We start from the raw sequence: 20,658 nt of genomic DNA, 5'->3' as shown, positions 1-20,658 counted from the left end.
CAAAACCTAGTTTTCCACATCCAGGTAGTTGGTTTTCCCATAGGCTTGAGTCCGACGACTATGCAATGCCTTGGTTCTGTCCAAAAACCTAGTTTTCCACATCCAGGTAGTTGGATTTTTCCCATAGTTCTTGAGTCCGACGACTATGCATGCCTTGTAATCTGTCCAAAACTGTTTTCCACATCCAGGTAGTTGGTTTCCCATTAGGCTTGGAGGTCGGGACTTCTGCAATTGCCTTGGTTCTGTTCAAAAACCTAGTTTTCCACATCCAGGTAGTTGGTTTTACCATAGGCTTGGTCGAGGACTATGCAATGCCTTGTTCTGTCCAAAAAACCTAGTTTCCACATCCAGGGTAGTTGTTTTTCCCATGGGGCTTGAGTCCGAGGACCATGCAATGCCTTGGTTCTTGTCCCAAACATAGTTTTCCACATTCCAGGTAGTTTGGTTTTCCCATAGGCTTGGTCCGAGGACTATGCATTATCCTTGGTCTGTCCATAACCTGTTTTTTCACATTCCAGGTAGTTGGTTTTCCCATAGGCTTGAGTCCGGAAGACTTATGCGATGCCTGATTCTGTCCAAAACCTAGTTTTCCACATCCAGGTTAGTTGGTTTTCCCTGGCTTGAGTCCGTGGACTATGCAATGCCTTGGTTTCTGTCCAAAACCTAGTTTTCCTCATCCAGGTAGTTGGTTTCCCCATAGGCTTGAGTCCGAGGACTATGCAATGCCTTGGTTCTGTCCAAAACCTAGTTTTCCTCATCCAGGTAGTTGTTTTCCCCATAGGCTTGAGTCCGAGGACGATGCAATGCCTTGGTTCTGTCCAAAACCTAGTTTTCCTCATCCAAGTAGTTGGTTTCCCCAGAGGCTTGAGTTCGAGGACTATGCAATGCCTTGGTTCTGTCCAAAACCTAGTTTTCCTCATCCAGGTAGTTGGTTTTCCCATAGGCTTGAGTCCGAGGATTATGCAATGCCTTGGTTCTGTCCAAAACCTAGTTTTCTCATCCAGGTAGTTGGTTTCCCCGTAGGCTTGAGTCCGAGGACTATGCAATGCCTTGGTTCTGTCCAAAACCTAGTTTTCCTCATCCAGGTAGTTGGTTTCCCCAGAGGCTTGAGTCCGAGGACTATGCAATGCCTTGGTTCTGTCCAAAACCTAGTTTTCCTCATCCAGGTAGTTGGTTTCCCCAGAGGCTTGAGTCCGAGGACTATGCAATGCCTTGGTTCTGTCTAAAACCTAGTTTTCCTCATCCAGGTAGTTGGTTTTCCCATAGGCTTGAGTCCGAGGACTATGCAATGCCTTGGTTCTGTCTAAAACCTAATTTTCCTCATCCAGGTAGTTGGTTTTCCCATAAGCTTGAGTCCGAGGACTATGCAATGCCTTGGTTCTGTCCAAAACCTAGTTTTCTCTTCGTGTGGGATCTTGGCTTTAAGGGAGTTAGCTCCTCAGCCAAGCCCCTAGAGTTTATCCATACGATTAACGCTACCAAGTGCCTAGTTTGCTCTTTACGGGGGACCTTGGCTTTAAGGGAGTTAGCTCCTCAGCCAAGCCCCTAGTCAAGAAACGTAGCCCCTAGCAGAACTTTATACTAGAACTCTATAACCAACGGTTAGAAATAACAAAGAAACTCTATCGACCCACCTCCTATACCAACACACAAGCCTTCCCCACAGACGGCGCCAATTGTAAGGACACGATTTGTAACGAACCGTAGCGGTGTGGGGTTCGCACGTAAATAGGCCCAAAACAATATCATTTGTAGAGCGTGGGTTTAGAAGGCTAGGCCTTAGTCACCAGGCGGTGGGTTTTTCGTGGTATTCGTACGTGTCTAGGTTATCTTCACCCATGGAGTCTTTCTCTTGGAGGTGGGCTGGGAGGCTCTGGTTTTTGGCCATTTTTCCCAGTCTCCTATTTAGGTTACTTATCTTTTTATTATATAGTCCGTCTTGGTTAATCCTGGCCCTCCACTTGTAGGTCAGGCAGGAGCTTATTTTCTGTATCCATCCTATCAACCATCCCATCTTACTTTTTACTAGTTGCGAAGATCAAAGTTTACACCGTCCCAACGTCTTTTCTCATTAATCGGATCTGGGTGTTGGCAGATGCATTTAATACGGAGGGGACGCGTCATCCTTGATCCAATCCTACACCCTGCTTCCCTATGGGCCCCCTTCTACTTACATCCCCTTCAGGGGACTGTCTGGGGATAGCCTCTACCAAGATGTTGATCGTCCCATCGAAGTTCTGGAGCGCCGAGGACAGGGTAGCTTCTCAGCCGTTCCCCTGGACTCCCCGGCCATCGACAATTCGTCCTCGGTAAGATACCTCCTCGGCACGGGTCCTGGGCCCAGATAGAGTTTGGGCCGGATTGCAGACCTCTCGGACCCACAGTTATTTATGATTTTCCACTAAACAAAATAGGATCAAGTTACCAAGGTATTACTTTCACCAATGTTATACTATTTTGACAATTTTTTTAAAACCAAAAGTTTTTCAAATCCACCATCCCCACCCAATGGCGAAGCCACTTGTCCCCCAATTTTTTTTTTTTAAGTGTTAAATAGATTTTTTTTGTGAGTGTGTCTGGAAGGTCCCAAATTTATTTTTTATTTTTTATTTTTATAAAAAATAATTATATATACTTAGACCTCCAAATCCTAATTAAATTTGTCATACATCTATAAAATAAAATAAACTTTTATATTATATAATTTTTAAAAGAAAGTATATGGTTCCTTATATTCATTAGAATGCAATAATAATCCTATTAGTTGTATATGCTAATTATTTTTTATCAAATAAAAATATAATACATATATCTTAAAAATTAAAGGAAAAAAATAAAAATGTTTTTATTCTCCCTAATCTTAAAATGATAGTGTTTTTTTTTTTTTTTTTTTTTAAGTTAAAGTTATTGAATCTTTTTGTCAATTTTTGACTCAATTCGTTCAACTTCAATAGGAATATTTTTTGTAGTTCAAATAAGGTAATAAAATATTTAATTTATATCTTAAGTGCTGTTTATTTTAGACTACTTACATAATAGGATTTTTTTTTTTTTTGGGGGGGGGGGGGTGAGAAAGTACATAATAGGAATAGTATTTAAAAAAAATAAAAAAGGGAGAAGAGGGATGAAAACTTTAAAACATAGTCCAATTAATTGTCAGAATAAAGAGGGAGAAGAGGGTACGAAGTCAGAAGGAGGTGCCCAAATCAATAATCTCTCTCTCTTTCTCACTCTCTCTTTATTTTAGTCTAAAAAGTAAAAAACGTTAATTATTTCAAATAAAGAATAAAAAGTGTAAAAAGTAATAAAAAAAGAGAAAGAGACAGAAAGAAATAAAAAGATAGTGTTCTATGATTATGTATCACTAAAAAAATAAAAAAACCCACACCCACACTACACAAACTACACCTCACTAAGCAACCTGTCATCTCTCTCTCTCTCTCTCTAGCATGCAAAGACAGTCTCTGGGCTCACCTGTCTCAAAGCTCCACAGCCATGGTGGAGGATCCAGCAAGGACGCCGACACTCCCATCACCGATATTGACTCGAATCGCATAGAAGACGACGATGAGGAACACAAAACGACAAAGCTTCACCGTCAATCTTTGTCGTTTACATTATCTCCGCCTCCAAAACCCGAAAAGTTCGTCCACGCCATCCCCATCCTCACGCTCCTCTGCCTCCTCATCCTCTACCTCTGCTCCCACAGCCCCTCACAGTCAGGTACTACTCTCCTCCCATCCCATCAACGGCCACCATTGCTCTCCTCTGATTACCTTTACTTAATCCTCACCGTCCTTTTTTCTTTTCGTTTTAGATTTGGCTCAATTCAATGGATTTAAGCGACCAGCTCAGCACATAGGTATAATGCAGATTCTGTCGGAATTTCTTTATTTTTTTGTTTTTGTTTTATGCATTCGTTTGTTGTTTTTTTTGATTAATTTCCTCGTAGATTCAGATAAGATTGACGATGTCGGGCGATTTATTGAGCTCCAAAAAAGCGATGTTTTGGCGATCCGAAGCCTCCGGAACTTGCAAGAGCTGCGAAGAAAACTACGCTCCCCCAAATCTCGCTTACACCGAAAACACGCCGATTTCTAAGCCGCATTTTCCGGTTAATTCTCCGATGTCCGCACGTGCGAATCTCTCAGTGGACGTGCGCCTGCTTTCCTTATTTATTTATCTTTCTCTATAATTTTTTTTTTTTTCTTTTCTTTTTTGGTTGCCAGATGTAAATCCAATTGCATGTTACAGACTTGTTATTAATTTTTTTTGCAAACAAACTGTTAAAGCGCTTGGCGTTTTGTTCACGATTTGAATAAAAAAATATTTCAAACAAAGCAAGCAATGTATAAAACATAGAAAGCGAATCCGAATATTGATGGAAATGGAAATCAATCATAGATAAGAAGATAAGAATAGAATAGTAGGAACTTTTTGATAACGTGCGCCACTCTCGAGGCGTAGAATAGCGGAAGATGGTGTAAAGACATGTTAACATGCGCTTGATAAAATTGTTGGTTACAGCTAGATAGCCAGCTGGGCGTTCGGACCGTTACTACGCCTCGTTTTGCGTTTGGGATGCCAGCTGTAAGGCTGTACTCGTAATGGTACTGGGGTTAGCTTAGTACAGAAATCCAATACTCTCTCACCGTTGAATGCTCAGAACTTCTGTGCTTCGAGTCTGTTCCGTTCACACGTTAGCGATGGAAGGAATAGGCCTAGTGTGACCTTGCTAGGATTCTTTTTTTTTTTTTGGTTAAATCCTTTCTAGGATTCATTCAGCGTGTGAAAATTTTGTGCTGTTGCTTTTAGAAATTTCTTTCCCTTTATTGTTTATTCATTAATCTAAATTCTAAAATCGCTAAAACCAAATTTCTATTTTATGCAAGGACCGCTGTTTTACACGTGTCGTTGTCTGAGCACGGCATCACGGGAAAAATTACAAGCACAAAAAGTGTCGGTGGCTCGCGTAGTAACCGTTGTGTGTAACCAGTTAAGATATTTTTTTTATTCAAAATAAGTTTGTCGGTATTTTTATTTGTTGCTCATGCTAACAATTGCTCTAAAGGCACTCATTAATAATCCATTTTAGAAAAATTTTGAGATCATTTTTATGAGAAATGAAAAAAATTGTCAAAATATTAATTTTTTTTTTCTTTTTCCATGCATAAAAACTTTCTTTAACTGGATTCTTAACCTTAGGGCACTCGTTAGCATTTTCCTTATTTTTTATAGGGTCTGGATAATAATATATTTTTGGAAACTTTTTATGAAAAATTTGTCATAAAAGTCAGTAATTTTTTCATTTCTTGGTAATAAAAATTTCTAAAATAGTTTAGGGCCTATTTGGTACACATGTTCAAACAATATTACACGTATTTTCACACACTTTTTCACCTATATGTATTTTCAAAAAAAATTGAAAACTGTTATTTAAACACATGTACCAAATGGGCCTTACTAATTCATGTCATAAGTGTATAAGTTGATAAAACATTAGGTCAAGAGTAATGTTACAGATACAAACTCTTTTACAAAAAATTTTACAAACTGCTGATGTGGTTAGTGATTATTGATAAATGAAAATGTAATATTAGTTGTGGGTCTAAATGAAAACCAATAAGAAATTGATTATATTAATAGTTTGTAAAAATGTTATAAAATAGTTTGTGACTGTAGCCTTAATCTTAGCTTAATTGGTAAAATTTATTGTCATCAAATAAGAAATCTATAATTTAACTCCCCTCTTATACTAAAAATTAATTGATGTCATAACCTGATAATAACCATGATTGAAAGTTAAAACTACAAATTCTCAAAATTCAAGTAAGTTTAAATTTTATTAGATCTATAAAAAAAAAAAAGATGTGCAATTTTAGTTTTTGGTTATTATTGGTCAGGCTATTTTACTCCATGCTTATAAGCTTCCTAGAAACTCATGGATAGATGTCTTGTAATTAAGCTTTGAGATGTTCAAGTTTATGTCATGCTCCATGCCCATGAATCCATTAATCGGCCCTTAATATGGTCTTCTTTTTACAATTATTGGAATAATTATTATTGGGACTAATAAAATGTTGTGAAACTGTGAATAAACTGAAAATAAAATGTTGTTTTATATACAGTTATCATTTTAATAAATTTTTTTAATTATTAAAAAAACTGTAATAAACTTGCATGCGCATTGTTTATTATTATTGTTTTTTTTTTTTTTAAACATAAAATTTTGTAGTTTGAGTCTTTGACTTTACGGTGCGGTAAAGAATGATGGGATAGAGAAATTGATAATGGTGATGATGATCTCGTGGCACTATGATGAAGTGTGTTATTATTCTAAGTTATGAATAGAAATATTGTGCGCCGTAGCAGGTCGTGAATGGTGATGGATGATGTCTGTGACATTTGGTCCCACTCTCCATTGACCCCGTCAGTTCAGTTCAGGACAGGAGTAGCAGAAAATAGAGAAAGAGAAACAAAAAAACCTACTGCTTCCGTTCACAGAAAACCAAAGTTTCTAAAATCCTCCATCACGTAATCGATGAGTAACTTTCTTTTTCAAAATGTAATGATGAAATTGTTTACTATTAATTAGTTTTTCACCTCGTTTTGTTAAAAATTATCATTATTATTAATAATGCGCATAGGAGACACGTGCTCCCACTTAAGTGAAAAAATTAAGATAAAGTTTAATTTGAAGAAGTATGAAATCATGTAAATAAAATATATATGTCATATAATGTTAATTTAATTTGTATAAAAATTTTGATTATATAAAGTTATGGTAGTTATTTTACATATGAATATCTATTTTACTATAAAAGTTTCTTTGTGCCTAATTGCTAAAGATAATATCCACTTACTAAATACTTTTAAAAATGATGACGAATATCATTATCTTCTAATAATAATAATAATAATCATAAGACAAAATTTATCTACAAAAATGGTTATAGTTTAAGGTTACAACCTTACTCAATATTTTTTTATTGAAAGTGATATTTGGCAAATACACTGTTAGATTACATTTTCTTATTATATTCTCTATACTTGCAAAATTTCTAGAAAAATGAAGATCAATAATTATGTTACTAATAAAATGTTTAAATTGTAAGTTTTTGTAATTTAAAATTATGCATAAAATATAAGTGTAAGGACGCGATTCGTGACGGACCGTAACAGTGTCGGGTTCGCACGTGAAAAGGCCCCTAACAATATCATTTGTAGAGCGTGGGTTTGGAAGGCTAGGCCTTGTTCAATAGGCGGTGGGTTTTTCGCGGTGTTCGTATGAACTTAAGCTTTCCTACACCCCTGGAGTCTTTCTCCTGGAGGTGGGCTGGGAGGCCCTGGTTTCTGGCCATTTTTCCCAACCCCCTTTTAGGTTACTTCTTTTTCCTTTTATATTCGCCTGCGTTCATTGTCCTTCGTCCACGTATAGGGTCAATCTTTCCAAAATTGATACTTGTCCCATCAGCCTATCCCCCAAAGTCGTTGGGGATGGTTGTAAAAGCCAAAGAATGCGGCTCTGTCAGGTTCAGAGCATTAAATGGCAATAACAGCAGCTTTCCCTGGATATTTTAGATCTTTTGTCCTGGTTTCGGTCCTATACCGTTTCTGCCCTCCTTTCAGAGGGGGAACTTTGGGTCTGCCGAGGACTGAGCCGTCCTCGGCGATGTCCATAGGCTATTTGGTCGAGTTTGGGCCATAGCCCTCCTCGGCTTGGGCCTTTGGATTTTCCCCAGGTAAATGGGCCCGGCCCGTAAATCGTTTGGGCCCCACAATAGCCCCTCAAAACCCGGCTGTCCAACCTCTTGGTTGGAAAGGGGGGTTTTGGTGATGCCAAACCTCTCCTGTGGCCCAATCTATTCGGCCTATTAAACATGCTGGCGGTTCCTCATATGCCCAAGAGATTCACCGGTCTACGAGATAGTTTTTAATTTCGCGCTTGATGCATTCTTATCGCTTGGGGTATTCAAAACGCGCTTTGAATAATCACTATTTACGAGACTACTTTAATTCGACGGTTTATTTTGATGGGGTGGAGAAGCGGAACCGGCGTGTTTGGGTTTGCTGATTCCTTTGGAGATCTGAACTTATTAAATGCCCCCCGCTCCGCCCTCTGTATAAGTAGGACAGGAGGAGGTGATTGTTTTTACCAAAAATCCCTTTTCATCCTCCTGCGACTCTGGAATACTTAGCCTCCCTTAAGATTCGATTTACTCGCCGGTTTATACACTTAATCGTAAAATACTTTACCATAACAACAAGGGATGCAAAAGTCCCACCCCTCCCAAAAACGCCACGTTCCGATAAAGTTTATCATGGCTCGATCGGGACAAGGATGGCGAAGACTCAAAATCAACCTCATCCTTCTTTCAGTCAAAATCCGAAGCAGGGACTCGTCACGTCAAACTTTCGACGTGACTGAGTCGAGAACACCCAAGATCGTTACCATCCGGCTCCTCACGAGCGTACCTAATATGGCACCGGCGTGTTAGGAGTCAGGGCGGAGGCAGGGGCTAAGTGCTTCTGCTTCTCCCTCTTTTGCTCCTTGGTGCCCTTCCCCTCCCTCTTCTTATTGTCTTCCCAGCACCAGTTCCGCCCTGGTGCTGTTTCTTTTCTATCTTTTGTTCCTCTCTTTGTCTCTTCATCTCTCTCTCTTCTTCTCCTCCTTCTTTACTCATGTCCTCCATCTTCTTTATTCATCCCCCTCATCTTCGTCATTGATTTCTTCCTTACTATTTCCTTCTTCTTCATTCATTTTCTTTTTTAAAGTGAGTCCCTCTCTCAGTATGAGCAGCAATGAGGCAGAGATTGGAGAAACTTTGAAGACGAGTTTAAAAGACGCTTGACAGTTTACTTTTTTGTACTACAGATGTAATGGTTGCTTAGGCAGTTTACATTTTGTATAGGCTCGTTTGAGCCCCTTTTTGTATGTTGTAATGATTTTTTTTATATTAATAAAAATTGTTGTCTACCTTATTTCGCATGTTATGTCTTTATGTTTTCATAAATTTGCAAGCGCTGCTCGGCACAATAATATAGCATCTAAATCAATGACGACTAAGACCAAAATATTTGATAATAAAATGATGTCGCCATAGCTTTAATAGAAGTGCTTGGCACAATAAGGCCGACCCGTAAAAAATAGTACTCACCCGGAACTGGCCGAGGAGAGAACCGAAGGCTTGATGCCGTGTGAGAAATAGCCGTCCGAGGACATATCCCCTACCAAATGAATAGCCCTCTTATACGACTAAATGCTGGGGCGTTCCACCCCTTTCCTTACACCTTTATTGGCCTTAACATTCTATGGTGTTTAAGCCGTGGATGAAGTGACCTGACATTTTGACCAAGTAACCTTTCTTATGAGAGTCAAACCTTTTCTTATCCAAGTATTTGGTTTTCCCATAGGCTTGAGTCCGAGGACCATGCAAGGCCTTGGTTCTGTCCAATAACTTGTAATTTTTATAATTTTTCGTGCTTGGCCTCCCCATAGGCTTGAGTCCGAGGACCATACAAGGCCTTGGTTCTGCCCAAAAACTTGTAATTTTTATAATTTTTCGTACTTGGCTTCCCCATAGGCTTGAGTCCGAGGACCATACAAGGCCTTGGTTCTGCCCAAAAACTTGTAATTTTTATAATTTTTCGTACTTGGCTTCCCCATAGGCTTGAGTCCGAGGACCATACAAGGCCTTGGTTCTGCCCAAAAACTTGTAATTTTTATAATTTTTCGTACTTGGTTTCCCCATAGGCTTGAGTCCGAGGACCATACAAGGCCTTGGTTCTGCCCAAAAACTTGTAATTTTTATAATTTTTCGTACTTGGTTTCCCCATAGGCTTGAGTCCGAGGACCATACAAGGCCTTGGTTCTGTTCCTGGGCCCATATGCCGAACGGGCCTGGGCCGCGAATTTACTGGGCCCACAAATTAAGAGGTGTTTCCATAACTTTTGATCACGCGGTACCTTTTGGCGTCCCAGTGTTCGAGGTGCACCTTCTCGAGACTCCTTTAATCTCAGGGTTGCAGACGACGTTGGAAGTCGAGCCAGAGACGTTTTGTCTGTAGCGTTCCTTGGGACGCTGCGCGAATTAAATGCCACCACCTTATCTTTTAACATAAATAGGAGAGAAAGTTGCTCCTTTTCACACACAAATCCTTCAGATTCCTCCCTTAGTTCATCATGCTTGAGGCAGAGATTGGGAAAAAGGAGCTCCCTCCGCCACAAAGGCGTCATGTCCCCCCGAGACTCAGAGTAGGGAGGTACGGGCCAAGGAGGTGCAAGTTCAAGGGAGCATTCCATTTCGTCATAGGGGAGGGGGTCCTCTTCCCTCTTTTAGTCAAAATCCGAAGCAGGTTCTGGTCATGCCAGTTTTTCGGTATGTCCAAAGAAGGAATTTCCACCATCAACACTGTCTACCTTGTGGCAGGCAAATTTTTGTTGGGGCTTCCCAACCTCAAGCTCCTAGCACCTTTTCTATAGATGGTGTTAGCCTGAGGTCAGGTTCTTTGGCTGCCTGAGTTATGGGCATGCAGAGGTGTCGAGGAATGGTTTCCTTAGACAATAACTTGGTACAGTAGCCAACCTCTCCTCTGAGCTGTCCCCACGGCCTTCTCTCCACTCGCTTGTATTTTCCTTTACTTATGTGGTCAGCTTTAGTGTAAGCTTGTTTCAGCTTTTCATTGTACACTGTACTGTTCCTTTGTCTTAATAAAATATGTGCCTATTTCTCCATACATATCTTTCTTCTCCGTAACAACTACTTTATGCATGAATATTAAATGCAAGCTTGCCCTTAAGGATATTCCAGGCAGAAAAAATGCTTTAACAGGGTTCCTACTAATTTAAACTCACAAATATTATCAAGTATAACAATGGTAACTTTCAATAAATTAAATTCTTGGAACTAACCGGGATAAGCGTTGAGTACTACGCGATGCATGCTAGACCAATGTCCGAGAACGATAATCTCTAAATAATTCGTCTGAAAGGGTAGCTAAGTAGCGAGGGACTCTGGTTGTGCTTTTGGGGCAATATGTTGCGCCGTATCGCATCAACCCCTTTGATACTGGGGATTCGAGGGTAGACCGAGGAATCCGCGCAATCAAGATATTAACCCGTCTGCTAACGCGGAGTTCTCTTCGGAGGGATTTCGAGGTTTACGGGCCATAGTTTTTCTTTAAATAGTTGGTTCCTCATCCAAGTAGTTGGTTTCCCCACAGGCTTGAGTCCGAGGACTTTGCAATGCCTTGGTTCTGTCCAAAACCTAGTTTTCATTACATCCAGGTAGTTGGTTTCTCCTGAGGCTTGGGTCCGAGGACCATGCAATGCCTTGGTTCTGCCCAAAACCTAGCTTTCCACATCCAGGTAGTTGGTTTCCCCTGAGGCTTGGGTCCGTGGACCATGCAATGCCTTGGTTCTGTCCAAAACCTAGTTTTCCACATCCAGGTAGTTGGTTTCCCCTGAGGCTTGGGTCCGTGGACCATGCAATGCCTTAGTTCTGTCCAAAACCTAGTTTTCTCTTTGTGTGGGATCTTGGCTTTAGGGGAGTTAGCTCCTCGGCCAAGCCCCTAGAGTTTATCCATACGGTTAACGTTACAAGGTACCTAGTTTACTCTTTACAGGGGACCTTGGCTTTAAGGGAGTTGGCTCCCCAACCAAGCCCCTAATCAAGAAACACAGCGGCTAACAGAACTTTATACTAGAACTCTATAACCGACGGTTAGATATAACGAAGAAGCTCCATCGACCCACTTCCTATACCAACACACAAGCCTTCCCCACAGACGGCGCCAATTGTAAGGACGCGATTCGTGACGAACCGTAACAGTGTCGGGTTCGCACGTGAAAAGGCCCCTAACAATATCATTTGTAGAGCGTGGGTTTGGAAGGCTAGGCCTTGTTCGATAGGCGGTGGGTTTTTCGCGGTGTTCGTATGAACTTAAGCTTTCCTACACCCCTGGAGTCTTTCTCCTGGAGGTGGGCTAGGAGGCCCTAGTTTCTGGCCATTTTTCCCAACCCCCTTTTAGGTTACTTCTTTTTCCTTTTATATTCGCCTGCGTTCATTGTCCTTCGTCCACGTATAGGGTCAATCTTTCCAAAATTGATACTTGTCCCATCAGCCTATCCCCTAAAGTCGTTGGGGATGGTTGTAAAAGCCAAAGAACGCGGCTCTGTCAGGTTCAGAGCATTAAATGGCAATAACAGCAGCTTTCCCTGGATATTTTAGATCTTTTGTCCTGGTTTCGGTCCTATACCGTTTCTGCCCTCCTTTCAGAGGGGGAACTTTGGGTCTGCCGAGGACTGAGCCGTCCTCGGCGATGTCCATAGGCTATTTGGTCGAGTTTGGGCCATAGCCCTCCTCGGCTTGGGCCTTTGGATTTTCCCCAGGTAAATGGGCCCGGCCCGTAAATCGTTTGGGCCCCACAATAAGTTTATAGATCATATAGTAAATAATATCCGATTGACACAAAATTTTGCATGTGTATTAAGAGTATAAAGAATAAGCAATTCAAATATTATATTTTCAAAATATACAATAATTTTTATTTTATTGAATAAAATCGTAGTTTTAGGTTACAACCAATTTTGTAACTAAACTCTGCCCAAAAAAGAATGTTACAACTATTTTTTTATTTAATTTTCTTGATATAAATAGTAGGTGTGATTACAACTATAGAATAGATGCATGAAACACAACAAAGAATATTAATTATTAACATTATCATCATTTGCCCAACGACTTTTCTGTTTTAAGAGGTTGGCATTTGTGTTTGTATGACCGGCAAAAACACAAAATACAATCAAATTCATAGTCTCTTACAAATAATAAATACGTATATGTTCTGAACCCAAGTGACCGTAATGTTTCTTTTTCTTTTTTTGAAATGGTGACTGTTATATTTCGAAGGGTAGGTGTTTGTGTTTGTATCATCGGCAAAAAATACAAAATACAATAAGATTTATACAATCTCTTAAAAAAATAATAACTGGAAAATTAATTAAGGAGTCTACATACGTTATTTGGATAGTTAATAAAATAATAGCCTTTGAACAAGCATGTGAGCGCTTGCTCAGAGGCTCTTCTATATATATATATATATATATATATATTTTTGTAAAGATTAATAATTATATCCATTATAATTTGTATTCAATACAAATTCATTAATCAAAGAGTTGCAAAATCCTATCAAATCTCTTGACTTAGCTATCAAAAAAATCTCCTCTCGTACATAACATTAAAATTTTTCCAAAAAAAAAATCACTTGGAATATTAATTTAACAATTAATAAGGAACATATTATGTAGAAGTTGTTTCTTAAGTAGAATACAAAATACAATAAAATTCATACAATCTCTTAAAAAAAATAACTGGAAAACTAATTAAGGAGTCTATGTACGCTATTTGAACAGTTTTCAATTAAACAAAATTCCTAGAGGACAAGCAAAAAAGATTAATAAAATATAATTTCACTCCAACTGGATTATTGAGCAGCTAGATTCTCAAAAAAAAAAAAAATATATATATATATATATTGACCTGCTATATATTTCCGTAGCAGTTAAGTTTAAGCTTGGTCACTTAACTAAAAAAAACTTTAAGCATGGTTTATTTTACTCCGAATGATTGAAGTTATCAGTTATGACTTATGATTAATTAATATTATAATAGTTTTGCATCATAGAAGCTTTTTTTTTTGGGGGGAGAAGATTGCATTATAGAAGCCGGACTACGCCATCTCACACTATTTCTCAACCTTCCTTTTTAATAAAATTAAAGTATTAAATATATAGTCTAGATAATGCCTCCCAAGAAACCATTGAAAGAGTACTCTTAGACTTAGTCTTAACTCTTAAGCCTTAACTCTTAAGGAAGGATGTCCTTTATTTAGACCCTTCGATGGTTTTAGTACTCATCCTTCTAACTAGAGACTGATGCAAACCTCTTTTTAATTTGGACTAATATTTAACTTATGATAATCTTATTCCTTTCAACGAATTAAATAATAATAACAATAATAATATTAAAATGCAAAATTCACTCTTTAAATTTTACATCAATTCAATCTACTAACTTTGGTTTCGTTTATTTCAATTTTCTAAGTTTCCAATTTATTCAATTAAAACATCTCTGTCAGCTTCCGTTAATTTTTTTTTTTTTTTATATAATCTAGAACATATTTTTTAATCACTAATTTGATTTTTTAATTTAAAAAATTGAATAAAATAAATAAAAAATTTAGATAATTGACAGAAATATTTTACAAAAATTGATGGAGGGGTTTTAATTAAATAAACTTGTCGAAAATAAACAAAAATAAAGTTAAAAAAATGAAATAAATTCCGATAAAATATAACGTAAGTTTTGTATTTTATTCTTTAAAAAAAAAAAATTAAAGTGGTCCCCATTGTCACGGGGTGGAGCTATACGACATGGCCCATGGGGTCATGAATATAAACAGGCTGTTTGGTTTGGTGGAGCCTTGAAGCTGGAATTAGCATGGACGTGGCGTGGATGTGGATGTATAGACCGTAGAGCAGTAATAACGTGACCCATTAATTATTAACCCACCAAAACCAAAACTAAAGAAAGAAAAAGTAAAAAAAAAAGGAGCATGAGTGATGACCTATGCATTCACATGAACTTCAAATCTTCTTCAAATATCTAATATGAATAACGTCCTGGAATAGTTAAGCTCTATACGAATGTGCTTACGAATTGGTTCATGTTTTAGAAAAAAAATAATAATAATAAAAATAAAAAATCTCTTGGAGTTCGCGTGTACTTAGAAGGAACGACCAGACCGACACTAACACTGGCTCTGTTATACCAAGTAATCGAATATTCTTTGTGATGTGATGTATGACTAATTCTTATCCTGCCAAATACCCAAATAGAACAACCACGTTTATTGGATATAATTAACAACAAGTCTCCGGCCATTAAAAAAAAAGAAAAGAAAAACAGCTGAAAATGTTTTCAACGAAAGCTACACGAGAGGCAGAGACAGAGACAGAGACAGAGAGAGAGAACTCTTTCCCCTTTTTTTTTTCTTTTCTTTTTTTTAAATTTCTTTTCACTTACTTGAGTGAAAGATTATGACTCTTACTTTGGGGAATTTAATATAATTCTAAAATTTAAATTTTTAGAATATGATGCCTAGACCTTTTGGATGTTTGAGAATGTAATGATACCATGCATATTTGGTTTAATTAGAAACTTGATAAGATTTCAGGAATACACAATCCACATATTTGGTGTTTTTCATTTTTTGGAATATGTAAACTTAGAACAAATTGCAATAGATTTATACGATGTATCGCTTCCTATGAGAGTTGCGTAGATCTTTAGAACTCTCATAAAGCCTAGTGGCACATGGCTTGTATAAAATGCAAACTCACTTATAGAACAACCTTGGTAGAGCATTCACATTGGGTCTTGTAAATGCCATATGTTGGTAGTATTTAACATTAATGCCCCCAAAACCCCCCATTACCTGGTCTTGCAAAGTCTTGGAATTGCAAAAAAAATTGCAATTGTGCTACAGTGCCATCCTATTTTTATGATGGTACTGTAGCTCAATTACAAAAATAAAGTATTCAAATTTATTCATCATCCATTGATTCTTTCTCTCTCCTCTGTCTTTCTCTGGTCTCAATACATTTCTTTCTCACTCTCTATTTCCTCACATCTCTAGTGGTTAGGCCTCCACGCCAACGAAGCAGAGATCAAAGCTTCTCCACCAATCTACTGGTTGAGAAGTATTTTGAGTTGGATCTAGTAACGGAGGAGTGGTGGGTTGTGGGTTTGGGTCGTGGTGGGTTTGTGGTGGGTGGGGCGTATTGAGTCGTGGTGGTGCAGTGGTGGCGTGGGGTTATGGGTTTTGTTTGGTTGTTGTGTGTGTTTGTTTGTTTGTTTTTTTTTTTCCTCTTGGTGGTGGCATGGTTTTTGTGGCTGGTGTCTAATGGTTTTTGGCGGTTTGTGTGTGTGTGTGTGTTTTCGTTGGTGGTTCTTGTTGGTGGGTTTGGTGGTTTTTTTAATGGGTTTGCAAGTTGGCATGGTGGTGGCGTGGTGGTGGTTGCTAGTCGGTGTCGGTGGGTTAAATGGGATGTGAGTGGCGGTTTTTTAATGGGTTTTGCTAGAGCTAGCTGCCTAGAGGAAGAGGAAGAGAGAGAAACAGTAAAAAAAGAATGGGGAAATTGCACTTTACTCACCTGTGGTTTGGCCCGTTTTAACAGTGCCCACCCGTGGTTTAAAAGTTGTCACTTAACCCACCTGAGGTGGCCTCCGTTAGACCCCAGTTACCCACTTCTGCCTTTTCACCGTTAAAAATAGGGGTAAACGTGTCTTTTTCATTATATTTTATGTCTCTCTCCTCTTTTCTCTCCTTCTTCTTCACAATCAAAACCAAGAAATGCATATGGAATGATGCGTTTAATGTTCTTACCCAATGCCCATTGCAATTGCCAAACATACTTTTACAATGACAAGAAAACCAATACACCTACAGTCACAAACAAAGTCACAGATCCATGTGAACATACACCCACAGATCCACTGCTAAATAAAACCCAGATTTGCAAGTAAAAAAAAAAAAAAATCTGCAAAAAAAACCCCAGCAAAGACTAGTAAGGCAACAAACCTGTTCCTTTCACGCATCCTTCGACTTTCAAAACGCAATCTTGAGGGAGGCGAATTCCACCGATCTAGCATCGTCGCCGAGCCCTAGTTTCGCCAAGCCACTCCCTTCTCGGAAGTCTAAATCGACCAAGGAGAATGCGCCGCCGTTTGATCTGACCTCCATCCCCTTCGAATCCAAGCCATCGCCAGCTATGACGGCCAAATTGAAGGTCATGAGCTCGATGTAGGAAATCGTTGACTGATCTGGTGGCGGATCTGGGTGATTCCATGGGTTCTGGGTTGTTGTTTAGTTTTGAAATTTTCACTATGCTTCTATTATACCCAGCAAATCAAGTAATTTTTATTCTACTGTTCATGATGTTGTGATTTTTTCTGGTGGGTTTGTTGTTTGGCTTTGAAACCTTCCTCTCTCATATCTCTATTCCCTTGGTCAATCTTTACCGATCCCACCTTTGGGTGCTGCCAATGTATATCCAGTGGCTTTGTGTGAGATCTTGGATGTTGAAAATCAAAACTTTAGAAATTAAGTGCTGGAAATTGTTGATCCTCCCTGTTGTCATGTTGATCCTCCTTGTTGTTCATATCCATTTCCCTTTGTGTGATTTTTCGGGGTTTAAATCTCTCTACCTTAGTACCCAAAATTATATAATAACTGCAATAACTTTCCTTCAAGGTAGACTCAATAGCTTTGTTCCAAATTCTCCTAACCTACTAGAAAACACACAAAAAATAGCAGTCAAAGTAAAGGGAGAAAGGGATTATGGGTTTGGGGATTTTTGGGGGTTCTAAGGTAGAGAGAGGGAGAGAGCTCGTTCCTTTTTTTTAGGGTTCTAATTCGGTTTTAATTTTGGCTTATATAGTAAAGGGGATTTTCTAACAGAAAGGGTAGAGGTGAGTAACAGGGGTCTAACAGAGGCCACCTCAGGTGGGTTAAGTGACAACTTTTAAACTACGAGTGGGCACTGTTAAAACGGGCCAAACCATAAGTAGGTAAAGTGCAATTTCCCCTTTATTATTCCACAACTTAAACAATAACTTAGTAAAATTATGGGTTAGGTGTTGAACTTGAGCTTAGGCTTGTTCCTATTACTCTTGGGCTTTATTATTTTTATCATTTCTTTCTCTCCAGCCCAAGTTTGGATTAGCCCATTGGGCATTACCCAAACAGCCTGTTGGGCATTCAATGAGCTACCTGTTGGTAGAGGTAGCAATTCATGTTGTGTAGACTCACGAGTATTCGATTATATGGGTCAACACTAACCTTACACATTTATTAAACGGGTCAAGATTTTTCAACCCTAACATAATTTATTTATTAAACAATTTAGTTGTGTTGACCTGTTTATCAGATTTTATTAAAGCAAAAAAAAAATACAAATTTTAGTATTAACCAAATTGACTTGAACTATGAAAAACCAAGCAAATAAATGTTTTAAATATAAAACTTAGAACTAACAAGCAACTACATCACAAAATAATCATTCCAAACTAAAACATATCTCAATATCACAAATAATCAATCACAGTATGCCAAAGAAAATAAATCACAACAACTAATAAGTTTATATACCTAGGGTTTGGAGGGTATATTGGTAAAATATCATTTAATTAAATGGATCAGACATGTCAAACAAGTTCTATAAGTTGGACATGAGCCCAACATGTTTATCAAACGAGTTAGTCAAGTCAACTCAAATATGACACAAACCCATTAAGCCTTAATCCATAATTTGCTAATTTCATATCGTGTCATGTTGTGTTGTGTCAGGTTTGCAAGTGGTATAAAATTTTGCCACCCCTACCTGTTGGGCACCAAATTTGCACAATGACCATTAGATTAGGCAGCCCACTAGTCTTTATTTTGTGTTGACTTATAAAACCTTAAGCTTCTTTCTTTTCTCTTCAATTCTTTCTCTTCTCCAACCACACCCCTTTGCCTCTCATCTTCTCTATTCTTTTCTCTTCTCCCACATAAATTTCAGCTTCTATTTTGGTTTAAAGACAACAAATAAGGTTGTTCTTTGTTCTTCTTGATTGGGTATGCATCCAAACTTGAAGAAATTGCTATAATCTAATCCTAGGGGGTTGTTTAGCTAAGAGAGCCATTTGCACCAAGTTCTACTCCAAGTGGCACAAATCAACCTTCAAGGACAACACTATTTGCGTGATTTTATAGTTTGTGAGATTTTTCTGGTTTTATCTACTTATTTTTCTGTTATTGCTAATTTTTTAGGGTTTATATTGTTGAATCAAAACTTATTTAGCCATATTTTTGAACAAAGACCACCATAAGACAGCATGTTCAATGTAGGGTGTAAACCACTAGACTTACAGTGTAGAATGCCTGGTCAAACCCCTATTACTCGGATACAATTTGATCCTTCCTATCTTAGAAAAGGGTCCCTCATGCTCATCAACTAAAACTGTTTCAAGGTTAACTTCAATGGGGCAATTGTTTCTGAGGAGAACAAAGTAGGGATTGGGTAGTATTTGAAAACTTTAAGGTCTGGTTATAGCTTCTCTAACTTAGCAAATCAAACCCCCCCCCCCCTCTCCCAAGTAAAATATATAGTACAGGTTGAAGCATTCAGGGCCAGCCCTTCCACTAGGCGAGTTAGGCAATTTCCTAAGGCCCCCAAGTGGAAGGGAGGCCCCAGAATTTTAGAAAAAAAAGGGGTAGGAGGGAAAAAAAAATGGTTTCAGATGAATCTAAAAAAATTCGAAACATCCTTTTGACCGAAAAAACAAAATTTCTGTTATACACTTATTCCCAGTTAAACATTGGTAGCACAACAAAATTTTTTTGTCTAAATAAAATCAATTGTACGAAAAATAACATCATTATCCTCAAGACAAACCAAAATTCAACCAGATAAACTACAAATCCGACCTAAGAAATTAACCCCAAAACAATCAATAATCAAAACAAATAAAAAACCTCAAATCCCTAAAATTTTTACCATCTCTTTCTCATTTTTTCTCTCAACTCTTGCTCTCCGCCTCTCTCATTCTTTCTCTCCAATCTCCACTGTTGTTGGGCCTGGCTGCTTGGCTCAAGCTTCCTTTCCTCCGATCTAATCTAAATCATCCGACGGCCTGGCTGCTGGCTCAAGCTTCCTTTCCTCCACCGACTGCCCTTTTTTTTTTTTCGCTGTTGCCGTCAGTGCCGTGTTGTGTTTTGATTTTGGCTGGGACCTGGGATGCCGGGTAATGGGTTTTGACTTTTGAGCTTCACAGGCTTGGCTTGCTTTCTATTCTACTTTGTGTATGTTTGGATAGTGCGTTTCACGTGCGTCCAGTGTTTTTTTTTTTTTTTTTGGTTATAGGTGTAAATGTAATAGGATATTGGGATTTGTTTTATGTTTTTTGTGGTGGGTGGGTCTTGGTAGGCTTTTGGCTTGGCTGGGCTGGGCTTGTTTTTGTTAGGGCTGTGATTATTTTTTAATTTTAATCTTGTGTTTTTATATATATATTTTAGTGATTGATAATATAATGAATAAATCTTTATTTATGCAGGTTGAGATTGTTAAAAACTTGGTATTATTTGGTGAAACTACAACAATACTTTTTATATAAATCAGGTTCTATTTCTCATTTGCTCTACACTTGAGAGTTATTTTTTATTTTAGTTTTTATAAATATATTGTTTGATTAAAAATGTCTACTAGAAAATATGCATCTGGATATGAAAAACTTAAAAAAAGAAAAGAAAAATTAATTGAGTCTCAAAAAGGATCAATGGATAAATTTGTTATCAGTAATAAACAAAATATAACACAAAATTTAGATAAAAGTATCACAAATGAACAAGAAATTCACCAAAAAGACTTAGAAGATAATGAAATGATACAATTGTAAGATAACAATGATGTTCAATTTTGCAATACAACAAATCTTGATAATGAACTTCAAAAGAATTTAGAAGAAAATGAAAATAATGATGAAAATGTCACAAATGAACAAGTTCACCATAATGATTTTCAACTAGAAGAAAATGAAAATAATAATGACA

General features: G+C 38.0%; 1 protein-coding gene across 2 annotated transcripts; it reads left to right on the top strand.

The window, feature by feature from the left end:
- Positions 1-3,354: 3,354 nt before the first annotated feature.
- LOC115971841 lies at positions 3,355-4,340 on the top strand. Of its 2 annotated transcripts, none has more exons than XM_031091916.1 (3): positions 3,355-3,723; positions 3,818-3,862; positions 3,959-4,340. In XM_031091916.1, exons 1-3 carry the CDS (start codon positions 3,450-3,452, stop codon positions 4,099-4,101), a joined length of 462 nt encoding a protein of 153 aa, XP_030947776.1. In that variant the 5' UTR covers positions 3,355-3,449; the 3' UTR covers positions 4,102-4,340. The 2 variants fall into 2 exon arrangements, with proteins under 2 accessions (XP_030947776.1, XP_030947775.1); XM_031091915.1 differs by having other exon boundaries at positions 3,953-4,340.
- The last annotated feature ends 16,318 nt before the right edge of the window (positions 4,341-20,658 follow it).

The sequence above is a fragment of the Quercus lobata genome, chromosome 12, assembly GCF_001633185.2.
Source record: "Quercus lobata isolate SW786 chromosome 12, ValleyOak3.0 Primary Assembly, whole genome shotgun sequence".
Taxonomy (NCBI): domain Eukaryota; kingdom Viridiplantae; phylum Streptophyta; class Magnoliopsida; order Fagales; family Fagaceae; genus Quercus; species Quercus lobata.
Note: the sequence above shows the minus strand (reverse complement) of the source record. Positions and strands in the feature narration are given on the sequence as shown.

Excerpts from the sequence above, each read along its gene's own strand:
- LOC115971841 (XM_031091915.1), top strand. The coding sequence starts at position 3,450 with ATGCAAAGACAGTCTCTGGGCTCACCTGTCTCAAAGCTCCACAGCCAT. Across the intron at positions 3,724-3,817 it reads CCACAGCCCCTCACAGTCAG|ATTTGGCTCAATTCAATGGA; the intron begins GTACTACTCTCC and ends TTTTCGTTTTAG. Across the intron at positions 3,863-3,952 it reads GCGACCAGCTCAGCACATAG|ATTCAGATAAGATTGACGAT; the intron begins GTATAATGCAGA and ends ATTTCCTCGTAG.